The sequence below is a fragment of the Pelodiscus sinensis genome, chromosome 1 (genome assembly GCF_052426305.1).
Source record: "Pelodiscus sinensis isolate ZL-2025 chromosome 1, ASM5242630v1, whole genome shotgun sequence".
Lineage (NCBI taxonomy): Eukaryota > Metazoa > Chordata > Testudines > Trionychidae > Pelodiscus > Pelodiscus sinensis.
The window spans coordinates 357,569,273-357,587,097 of NC_143052.1; the positions used below are offsets into that span (position 1 = coordinate 357,569,273).

The 17,825-nt window shown below is 50.4% G+C and overlaps 2 protein-coding genes across 2 annotated transcripts; both read right to left on the minus strand.

The window, feature by feature from the left end:
• Positions 1-3,464: 3,464 nt before the first annotated feature.
• Positions 3,465-4,449, minus strand: LOC102450832 (olfactory receptor 52K2-like). Its single transcript, XM_006114202.3, has one exon. It carries the CDS (start codon positions 4,404-4,406, stop codon positions 3,465-3,467), a length of 942 nt encoding a protein of 313 aa, XP_006114264.3. The 5' UTR covers positions 4,407-4,449.
• An 11,619-nt stretch (positions 4,450-16,068) lies between these two features.
• LOC102451072 (olfactory receptor 52K2-like) lies at positions 16,069-17,010 on the minus strand. Its single transcript, XM_025180230.3, has one exon. The coding sequence runs from the start codon at positions 17,008-17,010 to the stop codon at positions 16,069-16,071; it is 942 nt and encodes a 313-aa protein (XP_025036015.3).
• Positions 17,011-17,825: the final 815 nt, after the last annotated feature.

Consider the following 17,825-nt stretch of genomic DNA (forward strand, 5'->3'; position numbering starts at 1 on the left):
GCATAAAGCCGGCGCCGCCATTTTTAAAAGCCGGCTAGTGCGAACCCCGTGCCACGCGGCTACACGCGGCACGGGCTAGATAGTTCGGACTAGCAAGCCATTCCGAACTATCTGTACACCTTGTTCCACGAGGCGTACAGATAGTTCGGAATAGTTTGCTAGTCCGAACTATCTAGCCCGTGCTGCGCGGCTACACGCGGCACGGGGTTCGCACTAGCCGGCTTTTAAAAATGGCGGCGCCCGCTTTATGCTAATGAAGCCCAGGAAATTCAAATCCCGGGCTTCATTAGCAAGTTCGATATGCATACATTACCCCCCTAGTTCGAACTAGGGGGGTAGTGTAGACATACCCTCTTTTACTAATTTGGGTAGTTAATTTAGTGAGGCTAGTACACTGTTGCCCAATATTATCTAGGGCGATTTGGACTTTGACGTGATAAGTATGGAACACTACAGAGGTAAGGACTGATAATCTCGGTCTTATTAACACAAGTCCTGGTTCTAGGACGGGGGTTTGTTCAGGGAATGATGCACAATTGGGAAGCTTTATTTTGTCTTTAAGGACCTGGTTAATAATACTTAAATGAGGGCAAGTTAGCAACGGCCATTGTTTAACAGATGACAGCTATGCCTCAGGGGTTACCTTTGTCTGGGCTTTAAGTGGTAATTCCTAGTGGAAGTCAGTAGGTCTAACTTCAGTGACTTGATGTCAGTGTTTAGCTTCTTTTCTACAATATTCCATACAAACTTTAACTCAGAGGACTGTGATTCTTTGTCCTTGTTGTGTTCATGTTGTAACAATAAACAAAATAATTATGTGTGAATGAGGGGTGGCCTAGACATACCCTTAGTTGGCCCCTGTGTGGGAAATGGCGTTGAGAGACTCCATCACATGACCGGCCCCTGTGATGGGAATGAGGCAGAGAGAGGGAGACCGTTGCTTGGTCCCTATGAGTACAACGTGGGACCGAGATACAGTCACCTGGCTGCCCCGAGGAGAAACCATGGAGAGCCAGACAAAGTAAAAGTGCCCGGCACTGACTCGGGAGCTGGGACAGTGATACCAACCGGTGCCCAGCCCCTACCAGGGATGTGGGGCTGAGAGGTGAATGTTCAGGAAACCTCCTTGAGATAGGATGGAGGAGACAGACGTGGTCCCCTCCCGAGTAGTTGGCCGTGTGATTCAGTGCTAAACTGTGCCGCACTCATGAGTTACTCAGCATCCTCCTGGAAACCCTTTTGTTGCCAGTCGCATTCTCCTCTACGCACAGTTCATGCACCTGCCCCTCTCCCCCCATTCCTTCTCCGAGGCCTCTGCCAAGTCCCAGTCAAAGTCTCCTTCCCAAAGCTCTTTGCTGTAGAGAGACCCCCCCCATCCACCCCTTTTCTAGGCCTTGGCTAGTGTCCCAAAGCAGAGGGCAGATGAGCTACTTAGACATGTTCCTGCTGGCCTGAGAACCAGGGAAAGATTCTGAGAGGGGGTGTGGTGGGATGAGAGGGGGCATGGCAGAGGAGAGGGGCTGCTGGCTGGTGTGAGAGGGCATATGTGGGGGCACATGGATTTTCCATGTGATTGATCAGGGGCCTGGTCTTGTGCTTAAGACTCCAGACCAGGGATCAGATTTGGGTTCCCCAGCTTTGGCTGTCGTCCTCTCTAGTCTAGTCTGCCTGGGTATGTCTACACTACCCTCCTAGTTCGAACTAGGAGGGTAATGTAGGCATACCGCACTTGCTAATGAAGCCCGGGATTTGAATTTCCCGGGCTTCATTAGCATAAGTGGGGAGCCGCCATTTTTAAATCCCCGCTGCTTCGAACCCCGTGCAGCGCGGCTACACGGGGCTCGAACTAGGTAGTTCGGACTAGGGTGTCTATTCCGAACTACCGGTACACCTCGTTTCACGAGGAGTAACGGTAGTTCGGAATAGGAACCTAGTCCGAACTACCTAGTTCGAGCCCCATGTAGCTGCGCTGCACGGGGTTCGAAGCAGTGGGGATTTAAAAATGGCGGCTCCCCGCTTATGCTAATGAAGCCCGGGAAATTCAAATCCCGGGCTTCATTAGCAAATGCGGTATGCATACATTACCCCGCTAGTTCGAACTAGCGGGGTAGTGTAGACATACCCCCTGAGAGTAACCAGATTAGGGCACAAGACCTCCCGAATGGAGCAGGTTTAAAACTAATAAAAGAAAGTTCTTCTTCACACAGCGTGTAGTCAACCTGTGGAACTCCTTGCCAGAAGAGGCTGTGAAGGCTAGGAATATAATAGAGTTTAAAGAGAAGCTGGATAAATTCATGGAGGTTAGGGCCATAAAAGGCTATTAGCCAGGAGATAAAATGGTGTCCTTGGCCTCTGTTTGTCAGAGGCTGGAGAGGGATGGCAGGAGACAAATTGCTTGATTATTGTCTTCGGTCCACCCTCTCTGGGGCACCTGGTGCTGGCCACTGTGGGCAGACAGGATACTGGGCTAGATGGACCTTTGGTCTGACCCAGTACGGCCGTTCTTATGTTCTTATGTTCTTAACTGGGGATAAACTGCCCCAATGAAACTGTTCCTCTTTAGCCCCATAGTAGTGGTTAGCTGGTATGTGGAACAATAGCTGACTTTGTTCGTAGACCTTGGGCAACTCCTTGAGCACCCCGGACCTCACCCTCATGTGCGACACAGTGTGGCAGAAGCACATCGTTCCCCACAGCCAATTCTTCTCATCTGTTTGGACTGAATCTCTCATGTGGCAGTGTAGACCATTAACAGCACGTTGTAAAGGACCTTGCAGATGTGGCACTCGTCTCGCTGGGCCCGGTGGAACTGACAAGCTATAACGATGCTCTGGAGCGGTGAAAATGGGAAGCCAGAGTGTGATGCAGGCACAGAGACAAGCATGTTTAAAGTACATTCAATTAAATAGGTAGCAGATTTAAACAAACAAAAGGAAATATTTCTTCATACAGCACACAGTCAACCTGTGGAATTTCTTGCAATTCCCTAGTTATCTACTGCACTAGTGTAACGCCAACAGGCAAATACTGCTAGACAATGGGGAACAGGATCTGTGTGGAGACCCTGGGTTGGAGCTAGGCCAGCTCAGTGGTAAAGTACAATCAGGAGGGTCTGAGAGGTTGAATGACAGGTGGGATAGGTACAACCAGCTGGGCATGAGAGAGCACAGGGGAAGTGTGTGGGGGGGGTAAGCAACTGGGCATGAAGGTGCCCAGAGTCCATCTTCTCTGTTCAGATTGAAGATCATGGGACAGGGAAGGTCTCTAGCTGTGTATTGCCCAACATCTGTCAGGCTGAGACTCTGAGCTCAGTGCACCAAGTGGAAATGCTGAGCAAGAACAATGAAGATGGGAAGCCGGGCTTTCCTGCAAACCCAACAAGCATCTTTATTAGCCCTGCTGCCCAGCCAGGCTGAGGCGGGATCCACAGCGGGGGTGACTGCACAGACCCGACATGTGGGACTCTAGGCTCGTTTGAGGCCCAGGATGTGGAGCAATCTTTGGCGGATCCCCGGGGTTCTCACCCCGTAGATGATGGGGTTCATCATGGGAGGGAACAGCAGGTAAACGTTGGCGATGAGGATGTGGACGTGGGGAGCCACATGGCCAAAGCGGTGGGAGAAGAAAGAGAAGAAGGCGGGGGTGTAGGATGTCATCATGATGCAGACGTGGGAGCTACAGGTGCTGAGGGATTTGGTCCGGGCCTCCTTGGAGGGCAGGTGGAAGACGGCCCGGAGGATAAGGATGTAGGACAGGATGATGAGGATAAAATCTAACCCTGCTGTTAGAAATGCCACAAGCAGACCATAGGTTCTCAGGCCTGCAGTATCCACACAGGACAGTTTCACAAGCACCATGAACTCACAGTAAGTGTGAGAAATGACGTTAGTTGTGCAATACGGAAGCTGCTTCAGCAGGAATGGGTATGGGCCCAGTACAATCATCCCCCTCAGCACAACAACAAGCCCCATCTTGGCTATGGCCTGGTGGGTCAGGATGTCCGAGTGTCGCAGCGGGTTACAGATGGCGACGTAGCGATCGAAGGCCATGGCCAGCATGAACCCAGACTCCATGGTAGCAACTGAATGAACCAAAAACACCTGGGTCAGGCAAGCATCAATATGAATGGCCTGGTCCCTGAACCAGAAAATGCAGAGGGTTTTGGGCACGACGGTAGTTGAGATGAGCAGGTCGGCAAAGGCCAACATGGCGAGGAAAAGGTACATGGGCTCATGGAGGATCGGCTCGGATTTGATCACAGCCAGGAGGAGGCAGTTCCCTACGACAGACAGGATGTAGACGGAGACGAAGGGGATGGAGATCCAGACGTGGGCTTCCTCCAGCCCCGGGATGCCGAGGAGGATGAAGGTGGAGGGGTGGGGTGTGGTCCAGTTGGAAGCTGCCATGGTGAGGCCGGTTGGGTGTGTTCAATTTGTTGTCATGACTGCTTCCTGCCCCTGTAACCAACCATTACACAGTCATTAACCATCTGATGGGAACATGACAAGACGTACATCTATGCTGTGCTAAAACAGTAAGCTGCTCTTGAGTTCTCCAACACAGATGCTCCTCCCTGGTGACAGAGGTTTTAGCAGTAAGTATGGGCTCAGTAGTGGTATTTCTCTCTTCTCTCCTCTCAATTAATGCACTACACACAGCAGTAAGCCTTCTGAAAGTGACCTAAGAGCATCCGCACGGCACTCTGAGACCTTGTATTCTTTGCAGGCAGGGCAAAGAGAGAATTGGGCACACTGCTGCTAATTCCGGCATCTGTGTACTGCTGTTCTACCATCAAGTAACCACAGAGTACCCCAGGGTGATCCTGCTGCCGCACACCCATAGGGTGAGGGCCGCTCACGCACTTTGTAGAAGAGCCGATGCCCTGCACGTAGAGAGTGAATCAGGGGCCAGTGTCAATGCATCGAACTAAACCCACGTTCAGTGTCTGAGGCAGGAGCTGCCTGAGGACATTGTCATCACAATTACACCCAACACAGGTGGATTCAATGTTACGCTGACAATGACCCAGCAGCCAAATTCTGCCTCCAGCCCAATGCAGTCGGTGGCCGTTGGATCCAATGAGACTGACGTAGCAGCCGTTTTGTGAGGGTCTAAATATCAGACCTCCCATCCCACTCAGAATATACAGGGGACTCTGCCACAAGGAGGAGAATGGGGAAGCTTGTGGGGAAATTCCCACTCAATTCACGTGTCCCAGCCAAGCCCCACTGGGTCTCCCTGACCTTCTGTGCATTTACAGGGGAATGGAACCGTGAGTGTCCCCCCGGCTAATAACATTGGTGCAGACCTGCCGGCCAGACGTGGCTTTCAGCCTGCCTCTCTCGCAGCTTCCCTGCCTTGTGACAGCCTGCAGGGTCGCCCCTCACCCATCTCGGCACTGTGCTTCTTCTGGGCTATTCTGTGGGGTGGGAAACAGAATGTGACCCCACCCACCTGCCAGAGTATACAGGGAACTCCGGCACAAGGAGGAGAGCTGGGAACTCTGCTGGGGATCCATGTAGGAAAGGAAAATTCACTCCTGAGTTTACATTTCCCGGCCAAGCCCCTCTGGTTATCCCTGCCCTTTAGTGCAGGAAAAAGGGAATAAAACTGTGAGTGTCCCGCGAGCTAACCATCTTTCCCACATACCTGCCGCCCGGATGTGTCTCCCTGCATGCCCCTCTCTGAGCTTTCCTCGCTTATGACAACCTGCAGATTCCCCCTCCCCCTCCACAGCCACCTCAGCTCTGTGCTCTCGTGTGTGGTAGGAGCCATTCACAAGGGTCATTTCTGGGCTGCCAGGCCCTGCACTCACCCAGGTCCTGCGCAGCAGAGAGGGGCTGACGTGGGCAGCGGTCGGTGTCCGGTGCGGCTCTGTGCTGGGCCGGAGGAGAGCTGGGCGGGGAGGTTTATAGCCATCGCTGTGCAATCCCACCAGGGTTTGGGTCTCACCTAAGAAACTGCAGTGCTGCAGGGAGTGTGAAACAGACAAACAAACAGGCCCCTGTTTTTTCCCCTCTGCGCGTATAGTGCCCCGAGGGAGCTGGGGATTACAACATGCCAGGGACATGCAGAGACAACAGAGAAAACGCTCCTTGTTATCAAAGCAATTAAAAGCCAGGCAGCATTTGCTGAAGGTGATGAAATGTGGGAACCCATTCAAGTATTGCACCTTCCTGGAACCATTGATGGATCTGTATTCTAGAAGTCTAAATAATAAAATGGGTGAACTAGAGTCCCTAGTTTTAAGGGAGGATATTGATATAATAGGCAATGAGGACAATCAATGGGACACAGTTGTACCATGATACAAAATATATCAGAAGGACAGACCAGGTTGTGCCGTGGAGGAGTAGCACTATACGTGAAAAAAAATGTAGAATCAAATTAAGTAAAAATTTTAAATTTGTTCCACAGAATCTCTATGGATTGTAATTCCCTGCTCCAATAATAAGAATATAGCAGTAGGGATCTATTATCAACCACCTGATCAGGTCAGTGAAAGTGACCATGAAATGCTAAGGGAGATAGAGAGGCTATCAAAATAAAAAACTCAGTAAGTGGGGATGTCAACTATCCCCATATTGACTGGGTACACGTCACCTCAGGACTGGATGCGGAGATACAATTTCTTGATGTCTTAAATGACTGCTTCTTGGAGCAGCTGGTTCTAGAACCCACAAGGGGAGGGGCTATTCTTGATTTAGTCCTAAGTGGAGCACAGGATCTGGCTCAAGAGGTAAATAATCCTAAGCAAACCACTAGGAAATAGTGACCACAATGTAATAAAATTTAACAACACTGTGGTGGGAACTCAACACTAGCATTTAATTTCAGAAAGGGAACCACACAAAAATGAGAACATAAGTTAAACAGCAATGAAAAGTTCATAGATCTCTACTGGTAAAGCCTCCTCGTGTCTGCACCATGGATTTCTCCAGAGAGAAATGTTGCAAACAAGCACCTAAGTTTCTCGTTACAGAGAAGCTCGTTATAGAACTGTCTGCAGAGCTACCCAAGTGCTGGGACATCCTGGGTGTCTTTCTGTCATGGCTCAGGCCAGCGCATGGCACTGAGGTGGCATTTCTACATGAGCTGGTTTAGGAAGGGGAGCTCAGACACTGGATGGCAGCTGATGACATCACAGGTATTTCTTCAGAGCTGCTTGGACAATTGCTCATTTTCTGGACATGCTAGGCTATGATACATCCCTTTGCAAGTTCTCAACCTGCTTCCTGAATTGTAGCCCCCAGAACTGGGGACAGTATTCCACCAACGGCTCGCAGTAATGGCCCTACTGAGATGTCGAACCACGTCCCTACGTCTACTTCACATTCCCCTTCATGTGCATCTGAGGATTGTCTGGTTTTTTTTAATGTAGTGTTGGCCAGGGAGCTCACATTCCTTTGGGTAGCTACCGTGCCTCCTCCGTCCTGCTCAGATTCACCCCTTGGCAGGACACCTTCTCCCATTTTACTAATGTCACCCACAGTCTTTGTTCCTGGATTGGGACCTCACATTTGTGTGAAAAAATATTTTCAAAGGGACCAACGCTACCGTTCCCCCAGAAATGGACGAAGGAAAGTCCTGTGGCTTCGGACATGCACAAAACCTCCTGGCATTTTAATCTATGAGGCAGTGACCCAGGTTATTGACTCAGTTGTCCCCATCATTGTTTACCAAGCCACCATTTTTTGTTTGTGTTTTCTGAAAAATTTTCCAGCAAACAGCATTGGCCCATGGATGCATCACTTCACAAGACACATTCCCATTGGCTGATGCTTTCCAGTTTACAATTCCTTCTTGCAAAGTCTCAGTTAACCAGCTTGTAGCCTGATTGATATGGCCCACATTGACTGTTAGACTGATTTTGAAAATCAGATTGTCATACCTGATTTACTCCAGTGCTTCAATGAATACGTATATTATTCAGCACAATTCACTTTGTTGAGGCAAATGTGTGATGTCATCAGAAAACACCATGAAAAGTAATGCTGGATGTTAATAATGCTGCTACCCTTCAATTCTGTACTGACCGTGTCCTGTATGGAAGTTTCCATAATTTTGTCTGGGATAAATGTCATTTCCATTGTTCCTGATATTCATAAGAAATCCTTGTTTTGCATTTATCCTTCTGGTCATGTATGTTAATGCATCAAAGTGTTATTTATTCCTCCACATAATTCAAGAACTAGAGATCAGCCCTGGAAATTAAAGGGCAGCATGTTTAAAACAAACAAAGTAATATTTCTTCACAAAACACAGTCAGCCTATGGAACTCCTTGCCAGAGGATGTCTGTGAAGACCAAAACTGTATCAGGGTCCCAAAAAAGAAAAAGAACTTCTGGAGGGGGATGGCGAGCCTCATGTGAGTGTCCCTTCTGCACAGGGCAGGGGCGAGCCACTCACAGAGCTCCAGGAAGGTGTCCCTCCTCATCCTGAAGTTCTGGGTCCACTGTCGATCCTCCCAGCGCTCCAGGACGATGCGGTCCCACCAGTCGGTGCTGGTGTCCAGATGCCAGATGCGGTGGGGCACGCCGGTGTCGGGGCGCCGCTGCGGCTCCTCCACGGCCCCCAGGGTGGCCAGGCGGAGAGGCAGGGGGCTGACGTGCACCAGGTGGTGCCAGGCAGCCTTGAGCTATTGCTGGCAGGCTTGCAACAGCAAGTCCAGAAAGTGCACCAGAAGGTGCAGGGCGAGCTCTGGCTCCATGTTGCCACCTGCGGCGGCGCCCCCGAAGGGAAGCACCGACACAGACGGGCACAGAGACCAACGCTTTGCTGTCCCTCAGCGAGGTTGGCAAGGAAGCAGGAAAAGCTGAGAACCGGCTGTCCGGGGGGGGTCCCTTTAAGCTCGACCCTCAGATAGCTTCAGACAGCAGCCACACAAAGCAACTACTGACCTGATGCCCTGCCAGAACCGGTTTCAGCTGCCCTTAAATGCCCCCCTGCGTCCAATCAGTGTGGACGCGCTAGTTCGAATTAGCAAAACGCTAATTCGAACTAGTTTTTAGTTCTAGATGTGCTAGTTCGAATTAGCTTAGTTCGAATTAACTAATTCGAACTAAGTTAGTTCGAATTAGCGCTGTAGTGTAGACATACCCTAAGAGACACAAACACACCCTTGGGCTCTGTGAGGGCAACAGAGCTGAGAGACGAAGACACATAGTGTCCCCAGGTGAGGAGAACAAGGCCAAGAGCACAGACATACACCTGGCTTCTCTGAGGGGCCCTAACCCTTCTCGACTAAATGCCAACCTTTGTGAGTGAAATGGGGCTGAGAGATAGAGACACATGGCTGGCCCCTGGGGCTATGGGGCAGAGACATACAGACACACCCGGCTCCCGTGCGGGGAACGGTGCTGGCAGACCCAGACACCCGCCTGGCCCCTGTGAGGGGAGCAGGGTGAAGAGATGCAGACACACACCCCAAACCTGTGACCTGTGTTGGGAACAGGGCCTAAAGACACGAACACATGCCCGTCCTATCTGTCCCATTTCTTCTCTGCACCTCAACCACTGTCCTTCATCAGTGGAGCCCCAAAGTTCAGAAGTTCATTTGCAGAATTCACCTCCCAGCCTAGCCACAAGGGGGTAAGGAGCCATCGTAGATGCTCTGTTGCTTGAGCCTGCTGGCCACTTGTCAATGCCAGCCACCCTGCTGGCTGCTCCTGACCACCACCCTTGCTGGCCATCCCATTGCCTGTGCTTCTCCACCTGCCACCCTGCTGGCCAAACTTTCATGCCAGCCATTCACCAAGATATCATCAACGCCCTGCCCCCCACGCAACCCAGGTCTCAGGGGTTTCAGCTGCTGCGGGGAGTCTCACTACTGGCACACACAGGAAAGTCTTCTTGCATCAAAGACACTAACCCAACGTGGGCCTACTGCTCAGAACGCGGCAGCAGTGATTTCAGTACTGCTGCATGTGACAAGATTCTCAATGGAATCTAAACTCACTCATTTATTAGCCCCTAAATAAAAAAAAGGCTCGAATATTATCTATATTCTCTCAGATGAGGCCCCATACCCACTCTCATCTCAATGGCAAGTGCTCTTAAGTTAAATGTGAATCCCTTCATCAGGGTCTGCTGGGTACAGTTTTGCAGTTCTCAATTCACACAACACATTACTACTTCTGCCCCAATTACAAGGAGACTGGGGGGCCAACACCAGCCAAAAGTGATCATTTTGGGGCAAGCAATGCCAACGTGCTTTGCATCTAGGCAGGGTGGGTGTGTCCATGCAAATGAGGTCACTGGAGTGTGCATTCAGACTCTGCTTACAGGAATATGCTTGCTTGGAAACTAACTCCGATAACATGGTGCTTTCTGCACTTTAGAGGTTGAGTCTACAGCTTACTGTCAGTGTGACAAATACCAGGGCAAAGGGTGAAGGAAAGTCCTCTAACACCGGTGTGGAGAAGGGGACTAAGGGACACAGACGTACACCCAGCCCCTCTGAGGAGAACCAAGTACAATGGCACAGAGGTAACACTCACAAATGTTCAGCCTTTGGCAAGGCAAGAGGCCAGAGAAATTCAGACTAATGCCTGGCACCTGTGAGAGGAGCAAGTTTGATTGGCACTGGCACGTAGACTCATAGAACCCTAGGGCGGGAAAAACCTTCAGGAGTCATCGAGTCCAGCTCCCTGCCCAAAGCAGGATCAACCCAACCAGATCAACCCAGCCAGATCAAGCCGAGACATAAAAACCTCTAGGGATGGAGATTCCACCCCCTCCCTTGGGAACCCAGCCCAGTGCTTCCCCACCTTCCTAGGGAAATAGTTTTTCCTAAAATCCAACCTAGACCTCCCCCACTGTAACTTGAGCCCATTGCTCCTTGTTCTGCCACCTGCCACCACTGAGAACAGCCTCTCTCCAGCCTCTTTGGAACAGCACTTCAGGGAATTGAAGGCTGCTCTCAAATCCCCCCTCACTCTTCTTTTCTGCAGACTAAATAAGCCCAAATCCCTCAGCCTCTTGGTGTAGGTCAAGTGTTCCAGCCCCCTAATCATTTTGGTTGCCCTACGCTGGACCCTCTCCAATGCATCCACATCCTTTCTATAGTGGGAAGCCCAGAACTGGACAGAATACTCCAGATATGGCCTCACCAATGCTGACTAAAGGGGCATAATCACTTCTCTAGATCTGCTGGAAACGCTCCTCCCAATTCACCCCAATATGCCATTAGCCTTCTTGGTTACAAGGGCACCCTGTTGACTCCTATCCAGCTTCTCATCCACTGTAATTCCTAGGTCCTTTTCCGCCAAACTGCTGCTTAGCCAGTTGGTCCTCAGCCTGTAACGGTGCTTGTGATTCTTCCATCCCACATGCAGGACTCTACACTTGTCCTTGTTGAACATCATCAGATTTCTTTTGCCTCAATCCTCCAATTTGTCTAGGTCACTCTGGACCCTATCCCTGCCCAATGTATCTACCTCTCCCCCTAACTTAGTGTCATCTGCAAACTTGCTGAGGGTGCAATCCATCCCCTCATCCAGGTCATTAATAAAGATGTTGACCAAAACTGGCCCTAGAACCAGTCCTTGGGGCACTCCACTTGAAACTGACTGCCAACCATACATTGAGCCATCTATCACTACCCACTAGGCCCGACAGTCTACCCATCTTTCTATCCATCTTACAGTCCATTTATCCAATCCATAGTTCCTTAACTTGCTGGCAAGAATATTGTGGAAGACCGTATCAAAGGCTGTGCTAAAATCAAGATATATCACATCCACCAACTTCCCCATGTCCACAGAGCCAGTTACCTAATCATACAAGCTAATTAGATTGGTCAGACATGTCTTATCCTTCGTGAATCTATGTTGACTATTTCTGATCACTTTCCCCTCTTCCAAGTGCTTCCTAATGGATTCCTTAAAGATCTCCTCCATGATTTTTCCAGGGACTGAGGTGAGGCTGACAGGTCTGTAGTTCCCTGGATTGTCCTTCTTCCCTTCTTTAAAGATGGGCACTATCATTTTCATTTTTCCAATAATTCGGGGCCTCTCCTCATCTCCATGAGTTTTTAAAGATAATGGCCAAAGGCTCTGCAATGACATTTGCCAACTCCCTCAGTACTCTCAGATACATTACATCCAGACTCATGGATTTGTGTGTGTCTAGCTTTTCTAAATAGTTATAATTTGTTCTTTCTCCACCAAGGGCTGCCCACCTCCTTCCCATGCTCAACCTCTGTGAGGGAAGGGGGGCTAAAAGACACATACAACTGCCTTACTCCTAACATTGCCAACTTTCCTGGACTAGATACCATTGCCACAACATGGCATCCCTATTTACCATAATGGTGCCTAGTTTCTCTAGTTCAGGAGAATAGGCAACCCTACTGGCTCCTGTGAGTAGAATGGGGCTGAAAGACACCAATGTATGCCTGGGCCGTAGTAGGGGAAGAGAGCTGAGAGATGAAGACATATGCCCACCCTCTCTGAGGTCCTTGTGAGGGAAAGGGGACTGAGAAACACAGACACATCCGCTGCCCTCATGAAGGGAATGAACAGAAAGACTCAGACACACGCCCTGCCCCTGTCAGGGAAATGGGACAGAGAGATGTAGACACTTGGTTGGCCCCTGTGTGGGAAATGGTGTTGAGAGACTCCATCACATGACTGGCCCCTGTGATGGGAATGAGGCAGAGAGAGGGAGACCGTTGCTTGGTCCCTATGAGTACAACGTGGGACCGAGATACAGTCAATTGGCTGCACCGAGGAGAAACCATGGAGAGCCAGACACAGTAAAAGTGCCCGGCACTGACTCGGGAGCTGGGACAGTGATACCAACCGGTGCCCAGCCCCTACCAGGGATGTGGGGCTGAGAGGTGAACATTCAGGAAACCTCCTTGAGAGAGGATGGTGGAGTGGGGAGGAGACGGACGTGGTCCCCTCCCGAGTAGTTGGCCGTGTGATTCAGTGCTAAACTGCGCCGCACTCATGAGTTATTCAGCATCCTCCTGGAAACCCTTTTGTTGCCAGGCCCATTCTCCTCTACGCACAGTTCCTGCACCTGCCCCTCTCCCCCCATTCCTTCTCCGAGGCCTCTGCCAAGTCCCAGTCAAAGTCTCCTTCCCAAAGCTCCTTCATGTATTGAGACCCCTCCTGCCCCTTTTCTAGGCCTTGGCTAGTGTCCCAAAGCAAGGGGCAGATGAGCTACTTAGACATGTTCCTGCTGGCCTGAGACCCTGGGAAAGATTCCGAGAGGGGGCATGGCAGGGGAGAGGGGCCACTGGCTGGTGTGAAAGGGCATGTGCAGGGGGCACATAGATTTTCCATGTGATTGATCAGGGGCCTGGCATTGTGCTTAAGGCTTCAGACCAGGGATCAGATTTGGTTTCCCCAGCTCCGGCTGTAGTCCTCTCTTTTCCAGTCTTCTCTGCCTGAGAGTAACCAGACTAGGGCACAAGACCTCCCAAATGGGTCAACTGGGGATAAACTGCCCCCATGGAACCATTCCTCCTCAGCCTCATGGGAGCAAGTTAGCTGGTGCACAGAACAATAGCTGGCTTTGTTTATCGACTTTGGGCAACTCCTTAAGCACCCTGGACCTCACCCCCAACTGTGACGTGGAGTGGCAGCAGCGCTTCATTCTCCACAGACAATCCTTCTCGTCTGTTTGGCCTGAATCTCTCATGTGGCAGTGAGGATCCTTAACAGCACGTTGTAAAGGACCTTTCTGATGTGGCGCCCATCTCACTGGGCCCAGTGGAACTGACCAACTAGAATGATGCTCCGGAGTGGTGAAAATGTGAAGCCAGAGTGTGCTGCAGACATACAGACAAGCATGTGTAAAGTAAATTAAGTTAAATAGGTAGCAGATTTAAACTAAACAAAAGGAAGTTTTTCTTCACACAGCGCACAGTCAAACTGTGGAACTCCTTGCCAGAGGATGTTGTGAAGACCAGGAATTTATCAGGATCCAAAAAAGAATGAGATAAATTCATGGAGGTTAGTTCCAGTAATGGTGATTAGCCAGGATGGTTAGGAATGTTGTTTGTTAGAGGCTGGGCATGGGTGGGATCAGGGTGTGTCTAGACTACAGAGTTTTGTCGAAAAAAGTGGACTTTTGTCGACAAAACTATACCTGCGTCTACACTACCGCTGAGTTCTGTCGACATAACATCAACAGAACTCAGCAGTTTTGTCGACGCTGGTAAACCTCATTTTATGAGACATAACGCCTTCTGTCGACAGTGTTTCTGTCGACAGAAGGTGTTATTGCATGTAAACTGTCCTTTGCGTCTACACTACCATGTCGACAAAGCAGCTTGCTTTGTCGACAGAACTGAATGTAGTGTAGACGCTCTTTGTCGACAGAAGTTTTGTCGACAGTATCTGTCGACAAAACTTCTGTCGACAAAAGCCTGTAGTCTAGACGTACCCTTAATGATTCTCTATTCTGTTCATTCCTGCTGGGGGCACCTGGCACTGGCCACTGTCAGAAGAAAGGACACTGGGCTAGTTGGACCTTTGGTCTGACCCAGTCTAGCCATTCTTATGTTCTTATGCTTATTAGGCCTGCTCGTCTAGTAAACTAAAGTTAATTTCAGCAGTAGGGGGTGAGTGAATTGCCTGGATCCCCAGACTTGATGGCCTTAACTTTGCCTGCATGGACCTTGCTCCTCATCTTCTGACCCATGACGTGACCCTTTAGGCTGGCTTGATAGTCAAGATATGAAACACAGTCTGCTGGGTCCTTAGGTTTCTCACCCCAGAGATGATGGGGTTCATCACAGGAGGGAAGAGCAAGTAAATGTTGGTGGTGAAGGTGAGGAGCCAGCAATGTGGATGAAACATTACTTGGTTGCTAGGTGTTATAAAGCAATTGAAAAAAGATAATAAAAGAGTAAACCACAGAGCATTGCTTCCCTGGGGATCAGTTTCAAAAGTAACAGGGAAAGGGCTAGTTATAAGTGCACAGCTGAGAGAAGCAGGCTGGATTGCTGTCTACAATGAGAGACAACATGAGAGGTTATAGAATCATAGAATACTAGAACTGGAAGCTGACCAGGAGAGGTCATTGAGTCCAGTCCCCTGCCCTCATGGCAGGACCAGGCACTGTCTAGATCATCCCTGACAGGAGTCTGTCCAACCTGCTCTTAAACATCTCCACAGATGGAGATTCCACAACTTCCCTAAGCAATTTGCTCCAGTGTTTCACCACCCTGACAGGTGGGAAGTTTTTCCTAATGTCCAACCTAAACCTCCCCTGCTGCAATTTAAGTCCATTGCTTCTTGCCCTGTCCTCAGAGGCCAAGGAGAACAATTTTAATTATTATTAAATATTTAATTATTTAACATTTATTGAAAAGCCTGCCCCTGAAAGGAGACTCCAGATTGCAGAAGTGCCGGCATACGTGGAAAAGAAGTTTCTGCTCCATATGGCGTGAGGGCTGGTGTAACCCACATACCCGCTGGCTGTGGTGCATTGTCCAATGTACTGGCACCGAGATCACTTATGCAGAGAAGGAGTTTCTTCTGCAGCCTTAGCTGAGACTCGGCTGGTTTTTAGCTCGAGTAGTAGAGTGCCATCGTGGACTGAGTTCCTGAGTTCCCAGGTTTGGTTCCGCCTGTTGGCATTACACTAGCACAGCAGATAACTAGGGAATTGCAAATACTGCCAGACAATGTGGAGCAGGATCTGTGTGGAGACACTGGGCTGGAGCTAGGCCAGCTCAGAGGTAAAGTACAATCAGAAAGGTCTGAAAGGTTGAACGACAGGCGGGATAGGTACAACCAGCTGGGCACGAAAGAGCACAGGGTAGGTAGAGCGGGGGTAAACAACTGGACATGAAGGCGCCCAGGGTCCATCTTCTCTGTTCAGATTGAAGATCGTGGGACAGGGAAGGTCTCTAGCTGTGTATTGCCCAACATCTCTCAGGCTGCGACTCTGAGCTCACTGCGCCAGGTGGAAATGCTGAGCAAGAACAATGAAGATGGGAAGCCGGGCTTTCCTGCAAACACAACAAGCATCTTTATTAGCCCTGCTGCCCAGCCAGGCTGAGGCGGGATCCACAGTGGGGGTGACTGCACAGACCCGATATGTGGGACTCTAGGCTCGATTGAGGCCCAGGATGTGGAGCAATCTCTGGCGGATCCCAGGGGTTCTCACCCCGTAGATGAGGGGGTTCATCATGGGAGGGAAGAGCAGGTAAACGTTGGCGATGAGGATGTGGACGTGGGGAGCCACGTGGCCAAAGCGGTGGGAGAAGAAGGAGAAGAAGGCGGGAGTGTAGAACGCTATCATGACACACACGTGGGAGCTGCAGGTGCTGAGGGACTTGCGCCGGGCCTCCTTGGATGGCAAGCTGAAGATGGCCCGGAGGATCAGGATGTAGGACAGGATGATGAGGATAAAATCTAACCCTGCTGTTAGAAACGCCACAAGCAGACCATAGACTCTCAGGCCTGCGGTATCCACACAGGCCAATTTCACGAGTGCCATGAACTCACAATAAGTGTGAGAAATGACATTAGTTGTGCAATACGGGAGCTGCTTCAGCAGGAATGGGTATGGGCCCAGTACAATCATCCCCCTCAGCACAACACCCAGCCCGATCTTGGCTATGGCCTGATGGGTCAGGATGTCTGAGTGTCGCAGCGGGTTACAGATGGCGACGTAGCGATCGAAGGCCATGGCCAGCATGAACCCGGACTCCATGGTACCAACTGCATGAACCAAAAACACCTGGGTCAAGCAAGCGTCAATATGAATGGCCTGGTCCCTGAACCAAAAAATGCAGAGGGTTTTGGGCACGGTGGTGGTGCAGATGACCAGGTCGGCGAAGGCCAGCATGGCGAGGAAAAGGTACATGGGCTCGTGGAGACTCGGCTCGGATTTGATCACAGCCAGGAGGAGGCAGTTCCCCACAACAGACAGGATGTAGACGGAGCAGAAGGGGATGGAGATCCAGATGTGGGCCTCCTCTAGCCCTGGGATGCCGAGGAGGATGAAGGTGGAGGGGTGGGGTGTGGTCCAGTTAGAAGCTGCCATGGTGAGGCTGGTTGCATGTGTTCAGTTTGCTGGCATGACTGTTTCCTGCCCCTGCAACTAATTACACAATCGTTAAGTATCTGGTGGGAACATGACAAGATCTACATCTATTCTGTGCTAAAACAGTAACCTGCTCTTGAATTCTCCTGGTCAGACATTCCTCCCTGATTACATGGGCTTTAGCAGTAAGTGATGGCTCAGTAGTGGTTGTTTTCTGTCTTCTCTCCTCTCAGTTAATGCACTACACACAGCAGTAAGCCTTCTGAAAGGGACATAAGAGCATCTTCATGGCACTCTGAGATCTTGTGTCCTTTACAGGCAGGACAGAGAAAGAATTGGGCAGACAGCTGCTAACTACGGCCTCTGCGTACTGCTGCTCTACAAACAAGTAGCAACACACAGCCCCCAGGGTGATCCCTGCTGCCGCAGACACAGGGGATGTGGACCGTTCACAGTCTTTGCTGGAGAGCAGACTCCCAGCACATAGAAAGTGAAGCACAGAGGCCGGTGTCAATGCATTAACTAAACCCACGCTCAGTGTCTGAGGCAGAAGTTGCCTGCGGATATCGTCATCACAATTACACCCAACACGGGTGGATTCAATGACACGCTGACCGTCACCCACCAGCCAAATTCCATCTCCGGTCCCATGCAGTTGGTGGCTGTTGGATCCAATGAGACTGAGTCAGCAGCTGCTTTGTGAGGGCGGAATCAGACCTCATAGGGAACAGCCTGGACCCCGAATATCACCCCACTCACCCTGCCAGAATATACAGGGGACTCTGCGGCAAGGAGGAGAGCTAGGAAGCCTGTGA

Bases quoted from the DNA above. Each gene is read 5' to 3' on its own strand.
- LOC102450832 (XM_006114202.3), bottom strand. From the start codon at position 4,406: ATGGCAGCTTCCAACTGGACCACACCCCACCCCTCCACCTTCATCCTC.
- LOC102451072 (XM_025180230.3), bottom strand. From the start codon at position 17,010: ATGGCAGCTTCTAACTGGACCACACCCCACCCCTCCACCTTCATCCTC.